The sequence below is a fragment of the Miscanthus floridulus genome, chromosome 7 (genome assembly GCF_019320115.1).
Source record: "Miscanthus floridulus cultivar M001 chromosome 7, ASM1932011v1, whole genome shotgun sequence".
Lineage (NCBI taxonomy): Eukaryota > Viridiplantae > Streptophyta > Magnoliopsida > Poales > Poaceae > Miscanthus > Miscanthus floridulus.
This window is the reverse complement of record NC_089586.1, coordinates 117,654,733-117,672,460: the sequence shown is the minus strand read 5'-3', so window position 1 is coordinate 117,672,460 and position 17,728 is coordinate 117,654,733. Positions and strand designations below refer to the sequence as shown.

Below are 17,728 nucleotides of genomic sequence, written 5' to 3'. Positions count from 1 at the left end.
ATAGGAAAAATACTAACTCTGTTGTTTGACACTTTTCACAGTACAAAGTATTTTCATGTACATAATCATGCCATAGCTTGTTATTTTTGTGTAGGCTAATCCACTCATTCAAATACCATGAAAATCTGATAGTAGACTACTTAGGGTAGTAATGTGCTATAGTAATTTTCTAAGATTTTTCTAAGCAAGAAAAATAGAGGTTGCTATTCAAACCTATTATTAATTAGGGTTTAAGTAAGTGTTGCTTTAAGTGTGATTAAGAAACTAGTGAAGCTTTGGTGTATCTTTGAAGCATTTAATAAGATGTGTTGACTTAACATATTAGTAGTAGAAGAGAATGCAGTAGATGACATGTGCTTATAGTATATTTTCTTGGATGATGTTGACTACCTTGCATTCAAGCATATCCCTTGTATTCATCTCATCCGATGCACCGATTGCATAAGCACTTACGCACACTGCATCATACAGGATCGCAAACTGAGAACCCAGTCATCATACCCGAGGAGCCTGAGGAGCAGTTCAAGGTGCAGCCGCAGGAAGTGCCTGAAGCCGACGAGGAGGACGTTGAGGAACTTCCGGAGTGCCCCGATCACCGCCCGAGCTCCTTCGAGAGAGGCAAGCCTCGGAGCATTTTCTCCTGGTTTGCAATTATTAATTAAATGCTTTACTTTAATTGATGCATTACGTTCAGAAGTTGTTTGCAACCGTTGCTGCATTATACCTTATTTACCTTTGTTATACTATATCCTTGTTACCCTGGTATCCGCAGTCGAGTCAATGCTTAGCTGGCTTAGACCGGTAGAAGTCGAGTGATTTCCTGTCACCTGCGAGCTATAGGTGGTTACCTGGATCTGCTTGGATGACTATGAAGTCATGGTATAACTAAGTGTAAAATGAAGTTGAGACCGGACGGAGACTTGCAGAGTTTTGGACTGTAGTGCTTTCCGTCTGTGTCGATTAAGGACCGACCGTTGTTGGGCCTCGAGTCATGTTGAACGCATGCCTTACATTTAGCTGGCCGGATAAAGTACCTTCCAACCGCGAAGCTGGGAGATTATTCGGGCCGAGTAGATTGCCCACAGCGCACTGTGCCGGAGCAGGTGTGGTAGGACACGGGGGCGAGATGATAAGACCAAAGTGCAGTCAATCAGCCCCTGGGTACATGTGGTTCCTGGCAAACTCGAGATTCCTGGATAGTTGACTCGGTGATCAATATCTCACTTTAGCGGGTGAGTGAGGTTTGTGTAAGGAATAAATCACCAGCTGGTTAGGAATCGATTCGAATCGCCATCGCTCCTGGATAGTGAGCACTTGACTTGAGTTACTTCATCATAGTAATGTTGATGGAACACTTGGACAGTTATAAGGAATATGACATTATGGAAGTTGTTTAATGATCATTGGTTATCATTATCTGCTTAATCACATGTTTGCTCTAGTATAGGTGCAAATTTAGTCGACAGGTTAATAACAATTAACTTGACAATAATGCTTTTAAAAAGGGTCTTGAAATGCTAAAAATGCTCCTTTTTGCAACTGAGTCAGCTACCCTACTATAAAGCCCTTCATAATCCTTGGTGTCACTTATTTTCGGTTATGTCGGGTAAGTCTAGCTGAGTACCTTCTCGTACTCAGGGTTTTATTCCCACTTGTTGCAGATGGGCAGATGTATTACGGCTACTGTATCAACTGCCTTTATCCTACGATGGGTGATGCTTAGGACCATGGGCATGGTCATTCCTTACGTCTCGTCTGATGCTTTTATTGGAAATGATCATTCACTGGCACTGTATTTAAACTCCATGTGAGTGTGTGTGTGGTTTGAACAAATGGCTTCCGCTACTTTTATTCGAACTTATTTTGTAATAACTATGTTTAAACTCTGATGTATCTGAGATGCAAACTTTTATATAATATGTGATGGTGACCGCTAAACTTATTACGATCTTGGCTGGAATGGAAGTTGGTTTGAAATCCTTCGTGATTTCACGGACTACCGGGTTATACGGGCTTAAGTTTGCTAAATCGTCTGCTCTGGCGGATGATTTTCTTACTTAATTTCGTATAATTGGTCGGTTCTGTTACAGAAATCTTACAGCAGTAAGAAAGACATGTAAACATGTTTTTACAGGCAACAAAGTCTATTATGGTCCCAACCCAAACCTTGCCTCCCACGTGGGCAAATGTATAATTAATAGAGAAACAATGCATAGAACCCAATAAAAACCCCTGTAGGAGATTTTTTTTTCAAAACCATGACAACCCCAACACAAACCATTATTCTCGCTTTGGGGGACGTATAATTAATAGAGGAACGGTGCGTAGAACCCAAAATACCCTTCCTTCTAGGAGATTATTGTACCAGGATCATGATGGCCCAACCCACACAATGCATAGAACAATGTATATAATTGTGTACCAACAAAGGTTAGTGGAGGGATAACTATTCCAATAATGTATGCCAAAAGTGTTCTAACAATGTATAGAAGTATGCTCTAACAATATATATAATTGTGTAGAGGTGCACAAATAACTACTCCAACAATATATAGAAATGTGCTCCAATAATATATAGAAATTTATTCCAACAATGTATAGAATACATACCTCCATGTCCAAAAATTTATGCATAAACATACAATTTTTTGGTTCTAATCAGGTCTTAAAACACATTTGAGCATGCGTAGAAAAGTATGCATGCAAGCATAGTAACCAAAGGGAAAGAAAAAAATTAAATTTCTAGAACTAGTGGCCAGCATCCCTGCAAACAATCTAATTCATAATTTGTATTCAAATCACATAAACACACGGATGAGCAAATGTCCCTACAAAACCAGCAACCTTGAGTGCATAAAAAGGAAGCCAATATGAGCAGATCAGTTCATCGAACACCAGCAGGGAATATTATCACCTCGCGACGTGGCTGTGGACTGCGTCTGCACCGGACCGCCTCGTGAGCGCCATGGCCCGGAGCGTAGACATGTTGGCATTCTTCTCTGGCCACCTTGCGCCTCCTGCAGCCCTCCCCTCGGCCCCATGCGATCGAGTCCGCCCCGGCCCTCACCTTGACGTAGCCACGACCGGTGAAGCACAGAAACTTATGTATAAAAACAATTTGTATCTAAATAGACACATCAATATTGCGTAGAAAACCATGCTTGCTTGCATTGCTAGCTCTTCATTTGCTGCAGCTCCATGTTCCTGCAAGCTATGACCGAATCAAATTAAAACTTGGCATAGCAACTACGGCTTACAAAGCATTAAAAAATCAGAAGAAATATAATTTTTTACACACCTCCGTTGGCAGATCAGCATACACCATGACTCTAGATCTTGATGGAGATATGAAAGGGCAACAATATTAGAATCTGTTGGTTCTGAACAGAGATATAGGAAGGGGTCGAGCTAGGGAGAAGGAAATGGCGCACCTTGTTGGTCTGCTCGCTCCTCATCCTGCCATGGATCTGGGGTAGGGGTGGGCGATGGTGCCGTGGCTGCCTGTGGCCTACACACCCGCACCGCCACATACCTGTGGCCCGTGCACCCTTGGCCCGCGCCGCCGGCTGCCCGTCCCTGAGCGGGCCCCGCTAGCCCGTGCACGGCAGGGCGCGAGTGCTGCCAAGTGCCTCTAACTGGCGAGTCCGCCCTGCCCCTTCTGTTGGTGCGCCTCCATTCCGCCATGGATGAGGCCCACCTAGAAGCAAGTGTTTCCCACCAGAGAACAACCAGCATGCCAACAGTGATGGGGAAGGAAGACACCACAGACGGACGGGGTACGGGAGACACCGCCATGGGTGAGGAATGGAGGCGTCACCGTGGGTTGGGGAGTCGTCCACACTCGCTAGGACGCGAAGCCGCTTGGGCGTAATGGTGTAGAGGATGAGTCGCAGCCAGGGGCGTAGTCTGCCTAGGGTGACGCGTCGCTGCAGTGGATAACCGTTCGCATGAGGACGGCTGAGCTGCCGCTGGGGACCCTCAACCACGCGAGGCGAGGCGTTGGTCACCATGCGCACGGGGACGGGACGGGATGTGCGCCGCTGCCAGGGGCCCGTCGAGCTACTAGGAGGAGCCGCGACCGCCGGTGAGGGAGGAGCCACGGCTACCAGGTGTGCTGCCATGGCCGATGGAGGGAGGTGGATCCACGACCGGTGGTGATGAGGGGTACGCCTTGGCCGGCGAAGAGGAAGGAGCGCCGCCGCCTTGGCATGTGCAGGAGTTGTCGCCGTCATGGTTGAAGGGGGAGGAGCTCCGCCGTAGTCGATGGGGACGCCGCCGGTGGGGAAAGGTCGCAGTAGTAGCCGGAGCCGACGAGGTAGAGGGTGCGCCGCCGCAAGTCGGGGGAGGGGCGGGGCCGCGCCGCCGCCGGTCGGGGGAGGGGTGGGACCGCGCCACCGCTGATCGACATCGCCGTGAGCTCCAGGGCGCCGTTGTCGTCGATGCTCCAGGGCCCAGCAGAGCCGCGCTCCCGTGGGGGGATGGCGCGCAACAGGGGTGACGACGTGCGCTCCAGGGTGGGTTGTGGCGAGTGGCAGGGGGTGGCGGCCATGGGGTGGGTGGATGGGTGGGGATTAGAGTTTGGGGGTATATATATAGGGTCTGGTGGGCCGGTGGGTGGGCCGATGGGCTGGTCCAGTTGGGCTTGGGCTGGAAGCTGGTTTGGTGGAACCAAGAAACACCGATTTGGGCTAGGGCTTTCAGTAACTATTGGGAGCCCTATGTTCCCAATAACACACACACACATATATAATCTCGTAAAATAACATAGTAATTATCGTAACTCAAAGTGGCTACAGAATAAGTTATTCTGTAGCCAGCTACAGGATAGTAGTTATATATATATATATATATATATATATATATATATATATATATAGGCACACACACGCGCGCACACACACAATTCCTAAATATCAAACGCATGATTTTTTTAGTCCCTTCAGGCGATGGTGCTTGTGCACCGCCGCGGCAGCTCAGCGCATCAAACACCGGCCACACATGTGACCATCCGTGTCCTTGCCCGCTGGGGACATCCAGAGGAGGGATGGTGGTAGAGGCGACCATGTCCGACAAGTGACGCAAAGCAGAAGTTACGCTAGAAGTTGGAGGGGATGATCCAGCTATTCAATCAAATTCAACGGATGTAACACGTCGCCTGAGAGATGACTACTTTACAGGCACCTGTAAATTAGCATCTCCCATATATATATATATATATATATATATATATATATATATATATATATATATATATATATATATCTCACACACACGTGAGACTGCATGCAGCAACTATTGAAAAGAACGCTAGCTAGATAGTCGATTTCTAGTAGTCCGTGAATTTCAAGTTTCCATTCATAGTTTTTCTTTCTTTTTTTTAGATCCCACTCCTTTCGTCTTAAAAACAAAGGCTTGTTAGAAAGCCCATCCATGTTAGTGATCCTTCACTGGACTAGATGTTAATAATTATTCTAATGATTAATTAGGGATTATTCACGTCATTAGTTATCACTAATGATTATTCCTTTAGAGGCGAAAAGTGTGTCCGTATGCTCCCTCTCTGTGACAGGTAAACCGCCATTTTGATGGCATTATATGTACTTTCACTGTTTGTCATTCGAATACAACCATCAGTTGTTTCCTAAAAAAAAAACTACCTTCAGTTTTACTCCCGCTTTCACACGCTCACTTTCTAACACTAGAAACCAGCGAACGACCACACCAGTCCCACGACTTCTCTTTTGTGAAAAGAATTTTCTGTATTTTTTCATTTTTATTATAAAGTTATTGTAACTTTTCAATACAGTATTTTATAGACAAACTTATCACCAAAACTTCTTCCTCTAACTTTTCTTTAATACAATGTATTAACCTATATTGATGACAACTTTTCAACATGACATTATATATATTAACCAATTTCATTTCACGATGGTTCACTCAGGGTGAACGACAGTCGTGGTCTTGTGTCTATGTAGTTTTCACTTATTTTTTCTACTTTTTTTCTTTTCTTTCTTTTTATTTTCCATATCAACCAACCATTTTTTATCCTATATATTATGAATAATTTCTTTAGATTTAGAAGGTTGCCCTGAACAAATTATGTAAAATAAGTGTGTTGGACAACAAGATCTTACATGTGTAATATGTTATTCGTACAATTTATTATATAAAAAATATGCTAGAAAAATGACATTAAGAAAGTGTTATAATAAATTTGCCCGCTGATAGTTATAAACAAAGTTTGAGTTGCAAAGGTAATAAAAAAAGTTGTCACCATAACTTGTGACAAATACTATATTGAAAAAGTTACGATAAAAATTATGGTGATAAATTTTATCTTGCAAAATGTCTTGCGCAAAATTTGTGCATACAATTTTATAATTTTCTAAAAATGTAAAGTCGCAGATTTTTTTTTCTAGAAGTGATGTCATGGGGTTGTATGATCGTTCGAGGTTTTAGCGTACCCCTGAATTTGTCAAGGGATGTCATTTAGATCCACGAACTTTGAAGATGTATTTCTAGTCCCTAAACTTGTTAAGTTGTGCACGAATATAGAAATACGTTTTCAAAATTCGTGCGTCTAAGTGGCATCCTTGATAAGTTGAGGGTGCATTTAACTGAAAAAAAAAGATGACGACCAAGAAGCACCACAAGTCATCAAAAAGAAAAAAAGTAAGCATATAGTATGCAATGCTGCCGATTCCCAACAGAAACAAGCGGAGTTTGGACCTATTATTAGTTCATAACATTCACCGTCACCCTAGAATTAATCATATGACCCTACAAATGTAGTACACTGTACTCTATCTATTAATTTTGCCTTAAATTTCACTTTGGTTTATTCTCAAATCAAATTTACCTAACTTTTATTAAGTTACAGATGAAAATAACAGTGGAATCGAGACCAACTTGTCCGCCAAGGCAGACCACTCCAGCGTGGCACTTCTCTCACGGCCAACCGGCAGAGGGCCTCCGGCCTCCGGCCACCGCCCTTTATAAAAGGAGAAGAGGCGAAGAGCACCAGACCGAGCGATCAAACGAATTCCTCTCCTTTTGCCAAAGCCTCGTCGCCCCCGTCCCGTGCAAATTTGCTCGAATTGCTCGCCCCTCCCACCCCCAAAGCCATGGCGGAGCGCTCGCCCAACCCGAGAGCCCTGCTCGAGTATGACGTCTTCGCGACCCCAGACCTCACCGCGTCCGGCGGCTTCCGCAGCCTCTCCCCGCCCAGCGGGTTCCTCGACGCAGGTTCTGGACCGCATTTCTTCAAGGTAACACCGCGCTGTTCGTGTTCTCTCTCCCTCAGGTTTCTCGTCTCGGTCTTCTCCGTGCTGCTTCTCATTGTGGTGTGCTTATTCCCTGCCGCTCCCCTTCGGTTTCAGGTGCGCTGCCTGTTCTGCGGCGACGAATCGAAGAAGGACGTCGCCCTCTACGCTCTTGCTCCCGGTGCGCAGGGTTGCTCGGAGAGATTCGGATCCCGTCTGCTAACCAGGAGGTGCCACCCGACGTGCCCCAACCCGGCTCACATGGTCAGGAAGGTGCGTGAAGAGAACCTTCTAGTTTTGTTTCGTCGGAGTGCTTAGTTCGTCGGAGTCCTCGGTTGATATCGTTTGTCTGGTTGTTGGTTCATCAGAGCTCTCAGTTTATCTCGTTTATCTGGTTGTTAGTTCGTCAGATCCCTCAGTTTATCGCGTTCGTCTACTTGTCTGGCTGTTAGTTCATCAGAGACCTCAGTTTATCTAGTTTGTCTGGTTGTTAGTTCATCAGAGCTCTCGGTTTATCTCGTTTATCTGGTTGTTAGTTCGTCAGATTCCTCAGTTTATCCCGGTCATCTGTTTGTCTGGCTGTTAGTTCATCAGAGTCCTCAGTGAATCTCGTTTGTCTCGGTTATTGTCTGGTTGTTAGTTCGTCAGATCCCTCAGTTTATCCCGTTCGTCTGCGTGTATGGTTGTTAGTTCATCAAAGACTCTCTGTTGTCTGATTGTTAGTTCGTCAGATCCCTCAATTTATCCCGTTCGTCTGATTGTGTGCTTGCAGTGCGCCAGCCCGGACTGCCGTGAGCTCGGATCCATCGAGCTTCAGGAGGTGGCAGGATCTCTCAGGCAAACCGGGCGTCTCCGCTTCCTCACGATCAAGTGCCAGGGCTACGAGATCCTCATCTACACGGCTGGCCAGGAGTGGGTGGCGGTTTCAGCAACAGGCGAAGTGGTCCCTGTCTTTTACGGCATCGGCAAAATATTCAAGGGATCGGACGCCGCCGGGAACAAGGTCGCCATCCCTACACGCTTCCAAGTAGTTCAAAAGGAATGAAGACTCCCACTCGTCCTGATCTATTGGAAAGCCAAGGTAGCCGCGGACAAGATTCACGTTACAGGTGTCAGCGATTGGGTTCTTTTGTTGGTGACGAGGATGTAGGCATGTAGCTTAAACGTCCCCTGTTTTCGCCTTTTGCTGGTTCTATTTGAGCATGTTCCGGTAGTTCTGCTCTCCTGGTGATGATAGCTTTGAGCTCTGAGCCTCAGTGGATGTAGTATGATAGCTGCTGTGTCTTGAACTATTTCTGATGAATGGGAATGGGGGCATTGTCCTCAAGTTGGCTTCATCTGATGCTATGCTTAGTTCTCTCTTTTTCTCGAGCGGACTTAAGCAGCCCGTACTTCGTTAAGCAGACAGGAATTTGTTTACACATTTGGACATTCCCAGCCAGCGAGTAGCAAACCAGGAACGGTACCTACAGCTCTTGTTTTACATGAACGTTCTAGCCGGCTCACGAATTTGGCGAGAGAACGTGCTCCATACAAGAAACGGAAATGCTAAAGGACAACCGTGTGTTTTTGTCTCTCCCGGCACATGGTTTTCTGATCATCCGATCGTTGGGTCTGTCCATAGATAACCGTCTGATCCCCACCTATTTAGCTATCTGTTTTTTTTCCTTGTCGCTGACAAGTTGTTCTGCAAGTCTTCTCTTGTTTCATTTCATCGTCTCCCCCCTGACAACAGCGACTATAGAAAAAAAAATTATCTCATTTTATAATATATTTTTTATTTTTATTCTTGTCTAACTATAGAAAAAATTATGACTTGTTAATTGTCTTTATGTCAACATTTATATTATTTTTTGTCCTTGCCTAACTATAGAAAAAAATTTATGATTTGTTAATTGTCTTTGTGTCAACATATATTAGATTTCGTTAGGTTTGTATAGTTTTGTGTATCGGGTTTTTTATAACCTGATTCGAAAATTGTAGCTACAATTTTATTATAAAATATGTGCAATAAGCATGGTGGCCGTTGGATTTTGATCCAATGGTGGTAGAATTCGTGTGCTACTGTTATCTAAAGCAACTGAATTTGTTTCTCAGAGAAATCGTGTGTTTTACATGGAACTAACAACCTTGTGCTAGTTGGTCACGAAACACATGAATATAATATAGACATCCTCGATAAAATAAAAGTGACACGTGATGAAAGAAAAGACACTCTTGAGATCACAAAGAGTGATACTTTGCATTGTGTGAATAGTAGTCTCAATATTTTCTAATATACGTGGACTACTTTATTTATACTAAAACCACTGAGAGTGTTAGCCTCGTTACTCGTGCCCTAAGCGCGCCACTTATGTCCCTGACCCAACGACGCTGAAAAGGTGGCTTCTCTAAATGTCCTTCGTCGATCTGTTCTAGAGATCACGGAGAACAGAGCCGGGGCGAGCCGGAATAGAGGGCCGAATCTGTCCAGAAAAGTGCCGCTGCGCCATCCCCTATGACCACCGAGAGAGATGCTGAACACATGGCCGCGACCACCTTCTCTGGTCTAGCCGGCAGGCTCGCCCATGCACGTTCCGGCTGCACCCTCTTTAGCCACTCCCATCGTAGGCGCAGGGCGAAGCCGAAGAAACGAAGGTCAAGAACGCCGAGGCCACCATAGCACGTCGGTCTACAGATGACCGTGGACCAGGAGACCTTGCACTTCCCCCAGAGGTGACCTCCGTTCCGGCCCATAGGAAAGCGCGGTGACGGCGATCGATCTGCTGAATATCCCAGTCGGAGAGACATGCGGCTATGGAGATATGCACGGGGATTGCAGAGAGGGTGACCTTGGTGAGGACCACGCGACCTGCGCAGGTGAGCAACCCCGCCTTCCATGTCGGTATCCTAGCCGCAGCCGCATCCACAAGCGGCTGCTCGTCAGGTCTCCTAAGCCTTGAGAAGGAAAGTGGTGCCCCCAGGTACCTGCAAGGGAAAGGCGCGATCCGACATGGGAAGGCTTGCTGGACAATCATGAGGTCGTCCTCGGAACAACGAATAGGCTGCGATGCGAGGCATTTGTCCATGTTGGTTATGAGACCCGACGCCCCGGCGAAGAGTGCCAGGATATGCTTGAGGCAATGCAGATCAGCAGCATTCGGAGCGACGAAGACGACCAAGTCGTCGTCATACAGGAAAGCTCTATGTGGCATAGCCGCCCCAGGCAACGTCATCAGGAAGCCACGCCTATCTGCCTCGCGGATGAGGGAGTTCGATCAGCACCTCCATCACGATGACAAATAGCATAGCATTGGGGAGATTGGGCCCCCCTGGCGCAGGCCCCTGGCATGTGCAATCCTCCTCCCTGGCCTGCCGTTAACCAACACCTTCGTGCTCGCCGTAGATAGCACGATTGAGATCCAATTTGTCCAACGCAACGGGAAGCCGATACATCGAAGAATACCCTTGGTCTTTTCTATTTGTTGAAGTTACTTGCTATGCTATCGGTAACCGTAGTAGTACACGGCGTACGGCTGCGTGTCGCCCGCCGCGCTCATAACCAAGGGGCATGTACTACATCCCCTCGCCGCCGAGGACGAGCGAGCCGCTCACGGGTAAGTAGTCGTCGAAGCAGCGGGACAGAATGTAGGAGAAGTTGGAGAGGCCGAGCGCCGCGCGGGCACGGACGACGCGCCACGGCCGAAGCCCGCGAGGCCCGAGCCCAACAGCGTCTAGTACACGAACACGAGGGCACGAGCCTGCATCCGAGGACGAAGCGGGGGAAGGCGGCGCGGCCCAGCTCGCCCAGGGTGTCGGCGTTGAGCAGCCCGGAGCCGGAGCCATAGACGAGACGAAGGTGTGCGATCAGACGTTGCTGCGCGCGCCTATTTCCGAGAGGCCATGCTGGGCTTGGGCGCCATAACGCCGAGATGCACGCGGCGCCCGGGGTCGACGACTCGTCGACTCCATAAGCGGGACCACCGCCGTGGCGGCCCTCGTGGTCGGCGGTGCGCTCCAGGTCGCCACGTAACTTTAGCATCATCTGCTACGTTCGTTTGCCATCCAACCGTCTGTCCAGAATCAACTAGAGCTGAGGCTGCTGAAGGCCGGGACTCTCATGTGTGTCCCTTAGTGCGCGAACTTGGCGCCCCTGCGGCGAGCCGCCGCACACCGCCGGAGGAGACGGCCAGACCTCCAACAGGATTATTATCGTTACGTGCGGAGGATGTGGAGGGTCGGGCCGCCATCAAGATTCCTGCACCATGCCACAGGTTGTGGAGGGTCGGGCTGCCGCCGCTCGTCGGGGCTCAGTGCCGCTTCAATGGATGTGCGGAGCCGGTTGCAGAGTGCCGCCACCGTCTCCAGTGCCAGACCATACCACTGTTGAGCTGCTTTCGGCCGCCTGCACCTCGTGTGATCGTGTCCATCGTCCTGGACAGGGACATCAGTGAGGACGCCCCACCACCACCAACGCAGGTTGTCCAGGAACGCGAGCAAGCTGTAGGAACAGAGCAGAGCACGGCATCTCAACTTGCCACCCTGCAGTTCTCCTGCTCCTCGTTGCCATCCGCGCCTCCTTGGAGGGGCCGGAAGTCCCACGCTGAGGCAACGCTCCGCTCCGAAGGAGACCCATCGTCGCCGTGCCGACCTTCGCACCAGCCGCGCACTCTCGCCGCATCCCGTGCCCGCGACGGCCCCCCGCTCGCCGCGCCCTGTGCCCACGCCGCCCTCCGCGCTGGCCGCGAGCTCGCCACGCCGGCCGCGCACGTTCGCTGCGCCGCCCTCCGCGATGGCGGCGCGCGCTCGCCGCATCCCATGTCCGCGACGGTAGCCGCTCGCCGTGCAGCCCTCCGCGACGGCCTCGCGCGCTCGTCGCATGCCGTGCCCGCGATGGCCGCCCGCTCGCCGTGCGCTGTGCCCACGCCGGCCGGCCGCTCGCCACGCCGCCCCACGCGCTGGCCGTGCCAGAACACAGCGTTGGGCCGCGAGGTGTGAGCTCGCCACTCCGCCCGCGCACTCTCGCAGCGCTGGCCGCAGACCTCCGGCTCCGCACGCCGCCAACGGAACACAGCTGGGAGGAGGCCCGGACGACCACGGACGAGCTGGTTCGATACATTACGACGGTGAGCAGCAGGAAGAGCAGGAGGTCGGTCTCCAGGCTATCTTGAATAATGATCGGGGAACGGTCTGTAACGCATGGTAGCTCTTGTTGGCCAAGAAGGCAGGATCCGGAGCATGTCATCATCATCGAACTCTCCTACAAACGGTCCAATCAAGCGCGCCGCTGCCGGCCTTGTGTGCCTTCATGTCGGCGCAAGCCATGGTCGGGAACCACTCAAGAACGTCCCAGTCCAGCACGCACGGCGTCAGTGCAAGGCGCGAACACAGGCCGGTCTATCCGTAGCACGGCCAGGGGCCGCGGCCTTGGTGAGCGCGTAGGACAAGGATTCAACGGCGCTCTTCTACCGTATCCCGGCCCGGACGGCTCGTCGCCAGTCCGGGAGGACCTCCTCCATGGAGTGGCCTCGCAGTCCCAGAGCAGAAGGATGGCGCGGTGCTCCTCGCCAGATCCCACGGACCTCCCGCTCCTCTGACGGCCGGCAGCTCTCGCTTGCCTTCACCTTGTTAATTTGTTATCATGGGTGAAAAAGCTTGGTCCCGCACGGTGAAAATGTTTGTAGCCCTTCGATCTTCTTGCTACGGCAGATACAGAGGCGAAATTACCGAAGGAAAGTCACCCATTCTCAGTCCACCTGTGCATTTAATTTGAGTGCCCTCTGCCCTCTGAAATAGATAGTGGGACAAAAAAAAACAATATCCAATCGTTTGGCCCACCTGTACATCTCTATACCTTTTCTCTTACATTTTTCATTTTTTTTCAGTACTAGCAAATATGCGCGTGCGACATGTACGTGTTTCTAAAATTATTTCAAATGCAATGGAAATATTAATTGAATTATTGATAAACAATAAAGGTAGGTGGCAAGTGCTTGATCGTTTTGACCGGGTCGTGTAGAACAAGGTTCAAATCGTTTGTTCGTTAGGATGCCTCGGCTGCATGTATTGCTGCACTAACAAATATAAAATAACGTGATATAAATAAACAAGCGTATGTAGATGCAAAATAATTATGACTTAAATAATGTAGCATTAATTTATTTAGTAGGTACATCTAAACATATTTTTTTTCTTTTTTTGCCCCATAAACAAGGTAACTTTATGTTGTTTTCCTTTTTGGCCACACAAAGTAGAGGATAAGCACATGGACATGATTTTTTCCATTATTTCTTACAAACATGTTTATATTTTTGTTTTTCATCTTTTTTGTCATACATTATTCTGCCCCTCACGTGTGAATTGTGTTGTTGTGCGTGCCTTGGTTTTATTTCCACCTCCACGTTGCAGCTGTTAAAAGAACAAGTGCTCTATTGGGTCCATGGCATTAATGATCTTCCACGCAAGCAAAAAAAATCTGATGTGGCATCCAAATAAATGAAGAAAGAGAGTAACTCGACGAGAAATTGTTTCTCCCCTGAGAAACGGCGTCGTCTCGTGAACGCGAACCAACGTTGAAGAAACCGACGGTTTCACGGATGGGGCGACGTGTAGTTTCCTACTACGTGGGTCCTGCCCTCGAGGTCATCGTGCGCCCATGGTCGTCGCCTGTTGCGTCCTCGCGGCGCGCCGCCCACGTCGCAGTGTCGTCCTTCCCTGCCCGCGAGCCACCAACGTCCTAGCCGACGTGCGCGAGCCCCACGAGAGCGTTGCCTTGCCGTAGTCTCATGGAGGTTGCTGTTCGAAGCATACTACGTGGAGAGAAAAGGAATTTGTGTTAGCTTCTCTATCTAGGCCGTGACGGATCGAGCTATAACGCCCTAAAATTTACCTCTTTTAAAATAGAGCTAAAATAATTTATTTATGAATTTTTGTGCACATGAAATATAGGAAAATAAAAATTTTCATTAATTTAAAATTCATCGTAAGGTTTAGCAACTGATTGTGCATACATGTTGGTGCATAAAGTTTATCGTGATGAGTGGTGTTGATCCAAAACTTCAAAGTAATTTGGAATGTTTTTGAAAGGGTTTGAAAATGGCTTTGAAATAAAAGAAAAGAAAATTAGAAAATAAAAGTATTTTTAAAGTTGTAAAGTTTATCTTGGAAAGCCTAATAAAATTGTCCATTTTTATTTGAATAGGGAAGTATATTTAAAACTATACTTGAATTTGATTTGAATTTGGCTTAGAATTGAAAAGTAGAATTGAAAAAGAATTTGATTTGGAAAAACTCTCTTTCTTCCTTTTTCAGCACAGCCCCGGAACCGGCCCAGCCGCGCCTACCCTTCTTTCTCGTTTTCTCCCGCGCCTGGCCTACTCCGCACGGCCCACTCGGTGGCCCGCTCCGCGCGCCCCTTTCTCCTTCCCGCTTTCTCCCGCGCGCGCACCGCACGCACCCGCGGCCCAGCTAGGCGGCCCGCTCTGCTCGACCTACCCCGCGCGCCTATGCCCGCACCGCACGCGCTCCCTTCCCCCTCTCACTGCGCTGCTGGCCTCGCCTATCAGTCGCCCGCCCGCCCGTCGTCTTCCTTCCTTTCTTTCCCCGCTCCTTTCCTTTCACGCTTGCCGGCGATGGCGTCGCCATGCACGGCAAGCTGCCGGTCCACCGTACCCGCATGGAAAGCGGCCAATTCCGCCCGCGCCCCAATTCCCTTCCATCTATGCAGCACCGTCCCTTCTATAAAACCTGAGCTCGACCCTCCCCTTCTTCTCCCTTTTCCCGGCCACGCTCAAGCACTCGCCACCGCCGCCACAATTCGTCATACCTATGACTCAATCACCGTCGCCGACTGTGACCTGAGGCTTCGCCGTGTTCCCCCGCGCCCAGTAGGTACCGCCATTTCTTGGTTTTGGTCATGGCTTGATCGGATTCGCCCTCAACAGTGCCCATTCTTTTCTCTCTAGATCGTCGCCGTCGTCGACCCCACCTTTGGAGCCTTCCCAGGACGCATACGTCGCCTTTCCCAGACTCGCGGTGAGCTCCCAAACCTCCTCGTCCCCTTCTTGTCTCGGTTAGTGCCCTAGAACGCCATAGCAGCGAGCACCCGATGTCGCCGGCCATGGTGCCGTCGTGGAACCGACGCTCCGGCGTGATCCCCGCCTCGGAATTGCATCCATCGTGTTCGCGAGGTTCTGTAGATCACGTAGATGCTTTTGGTTTGTCTCGGGGAGGTCCGGAACATCATCCCGGCGTTCGCCGCCGTGTCTGCCTCCCCAGCGGCCATGGCGGGCTCACGCGGCGGTGCTGTGCGGCCAGTGGGAATCCTCCAGTGCAACCAGTGCCGTCAGATGTTGTCTGGACGGCCGAGATTCAACCGTACCATAATCGGTCCACCGTGGACCCATAGAACTGGCCCACGGTGCCGCGTCAGCGCGTCCACCATGCCACGTGGTGCACCGCACCAGTCAGCGCGTGCCACGTGTCACCCAGTCAGCCGACGCGGTCAACATCCGGTCAAGCCATGCCATTTTTTGCAGAAAACCCCCCTCTGTTTTTGGTGAATTAACCCACAATGCAACCGAAGTTCAAAATAATTTCTTTTAGGTCCTATTTTCTTCTGTTTTAGCCCCTTTAGTTTTGAGTATTAGTGCCCGCAGTCCTGTTAGCTTTTAAAATTCAAATTTAATTAGTTTAAATTCAAATTTGAGTTCAATTAATTACAGAAATGCCATTGCATCTTATTTCATACGTAACTTTTGTGTTTTAAGTCTGATTTGACCCGTTCGAATTGCGTTAGGACCATATTTCTATTTTCTATGTGTTTCTACTACTGTTAGACATGTTTCCAATATTTAAATTTCATGGGTAGATTTAATCTATTATTTAACTAAAGAAAAACTTGTTTAAATCATAACTTATTCATTTTAACTCCGAAATAGTCTATTCAAGTTGCGTTAGATTCGTAGCGACAAGATCTACGCGTTAGTAATAGTGTTTACTATATTGTTATTTCTAAAATAACATGGTTTAAATCATATCTTGATTAATGATTATGCAACTGGATTTTATAAAATAAAATATGATTTGTTTTACTTTAGTTTTATAATTCAAATCTAAAATTGACTTAATTCAATCTATATTATTTATAAAATGTCTTATATATATATATATATGAATTTATATAGTTAAAATAAATGAAGCCTATAGTTTTCTTTTTCACGTATAAATCAAATCTCTCGATAGTGGTATCTTTTCAACCGTAGTTCCGATTAGAGTGCTTCTCGTGACTGTGTGTTCATAGAGATACGTAGAATCAGTGTTTCAAACTCTTTTACTTATTTTTCTATGATTGATGTATTATTCTAATAGGACTATGTATGTTATGCATGTCTAGTTTGAATGCTTGTGGTGCTTTATGATTATGTCCAGTCAGTGAGATATACGTGGATGATCAAGAAGAAGAAGAAGAACGTTGAAGATTAAAGCTTACCGAAGGATCAGTGTTTTAAGGCAAGTATAGCATGGGAACCATCCTTGATACCTATTCACCATTAATCATTTTATTCATGATGCATGTGTCTACCTTGGCAACTATAGTAAATTCTCAAGCTAATTGATATCCTGGATTCCTTGATATCTTTGGGTTATTGCATGGGGTAGTTTTTGCTAGTGCTTAACTAAAACCATGATCTTGTAACTATACTAATGGTATATGCTATAAACATTAAAACTATGACTTTTTAGTAACATGGAAACATGGTGCTAGAGTGTTTAGCTACTTTTTAAATGCTCTAGATTACTCTCCCTAAGGACTTATTTGTAAGTGATGATCTGGAACTTATAGTACAGCTGTGAGGACTATATGGCTCTGGCTTTAGCTCAGTATGAGGACCTTTTCTAGCTTGTTAGTGGTTACCTTTATGGCGTAAGAGAGGCTCCGACGGGTGTGATCTCGGCCTGCCAAGATGGTGCACTTTGTTAGTCACTCCTTGGAGGGGGTTCATGCTTATTGATGGGAAAACCTTAGCGGCCCTAACTTGTTAGACGAACCTTTGAAAGGCTTCATAGTGAACCCTACTGACCTTCCTTGGAAGTGGGTTAAGAGATTAGCTATCTCGGGCGAAAGGGTAAATCACGACTCACAGTGAAAGTGTACAACCTCTGCAGAGTGTAAAACTATTATAACAGCCGTGCTCACGGACACGAGTGGCCTTGGAACCCTTATGGAATAGATGATTATTAATGGTTAATGATGATACTAATAATTAATTAGTTTATGCTATTCATTATTCATGTTTACCTGATCATGTGTTTATGGGAATGATAAATTCTTTGCTACTCAATTGCTTCAAAAGATGACCTATTAAAGCTAATCGCAGTAAACCAATGTCAGCCTTTGAGCCTCATGAACCCCATGATATATTTGTTAAGCACGATATGTACTTACACTTGTTTTACTTTTCTATACTTTAAATAAAAATCCT

The 17,728-nt window shown here is 47.7% G+C and overlaps 2 protein-coding genes across 2 annotated transcripts; one reads left to right on the top strand and one right to left on the bottom strand.

Annotated features, from left to right (window-relative positions):
- The first annotated feature begins 7,077 nt into the window (after positions 1 to 7,077).
- Positions 7,078 to 8,470, top strand: LOC136464419 (uncharacterized). Its single transcript, XM_066463369.1, has 3 exons — positions 7,078 to 7,271; positions 7,383 to 7,538; positions 8,038 to 8,470. Exons 1-3 carry the CDS (start codon positions 7,128 to 7,130, stop codon positions 8,308 to 8,310), a joined length of 573 nt encoding a protein of 190 aa, XP_066319466.1. The 5' UTR covers positions 7,078 to 7,127; the 3' UTR covers positions 8,311 to 8,470.
- Positions 8,471 to 9,856: 1,386 nt separating this feature from the next.
- Positions 9,857 to 10,459, bottom strand: LOC136466121 (uncharacterized). The gene has a single exon (XM_066464586.1). It carries the CDS (start codon positions 10,457 to 10,459, stop codon positions 9,857 to 9,859), a length of 603 nt encoding a protein of 200 aa, XP_066320683.1.
- Between the last annotated feature and the right edge of the window lie 7,269 nt (positions 10,460 to 17,728).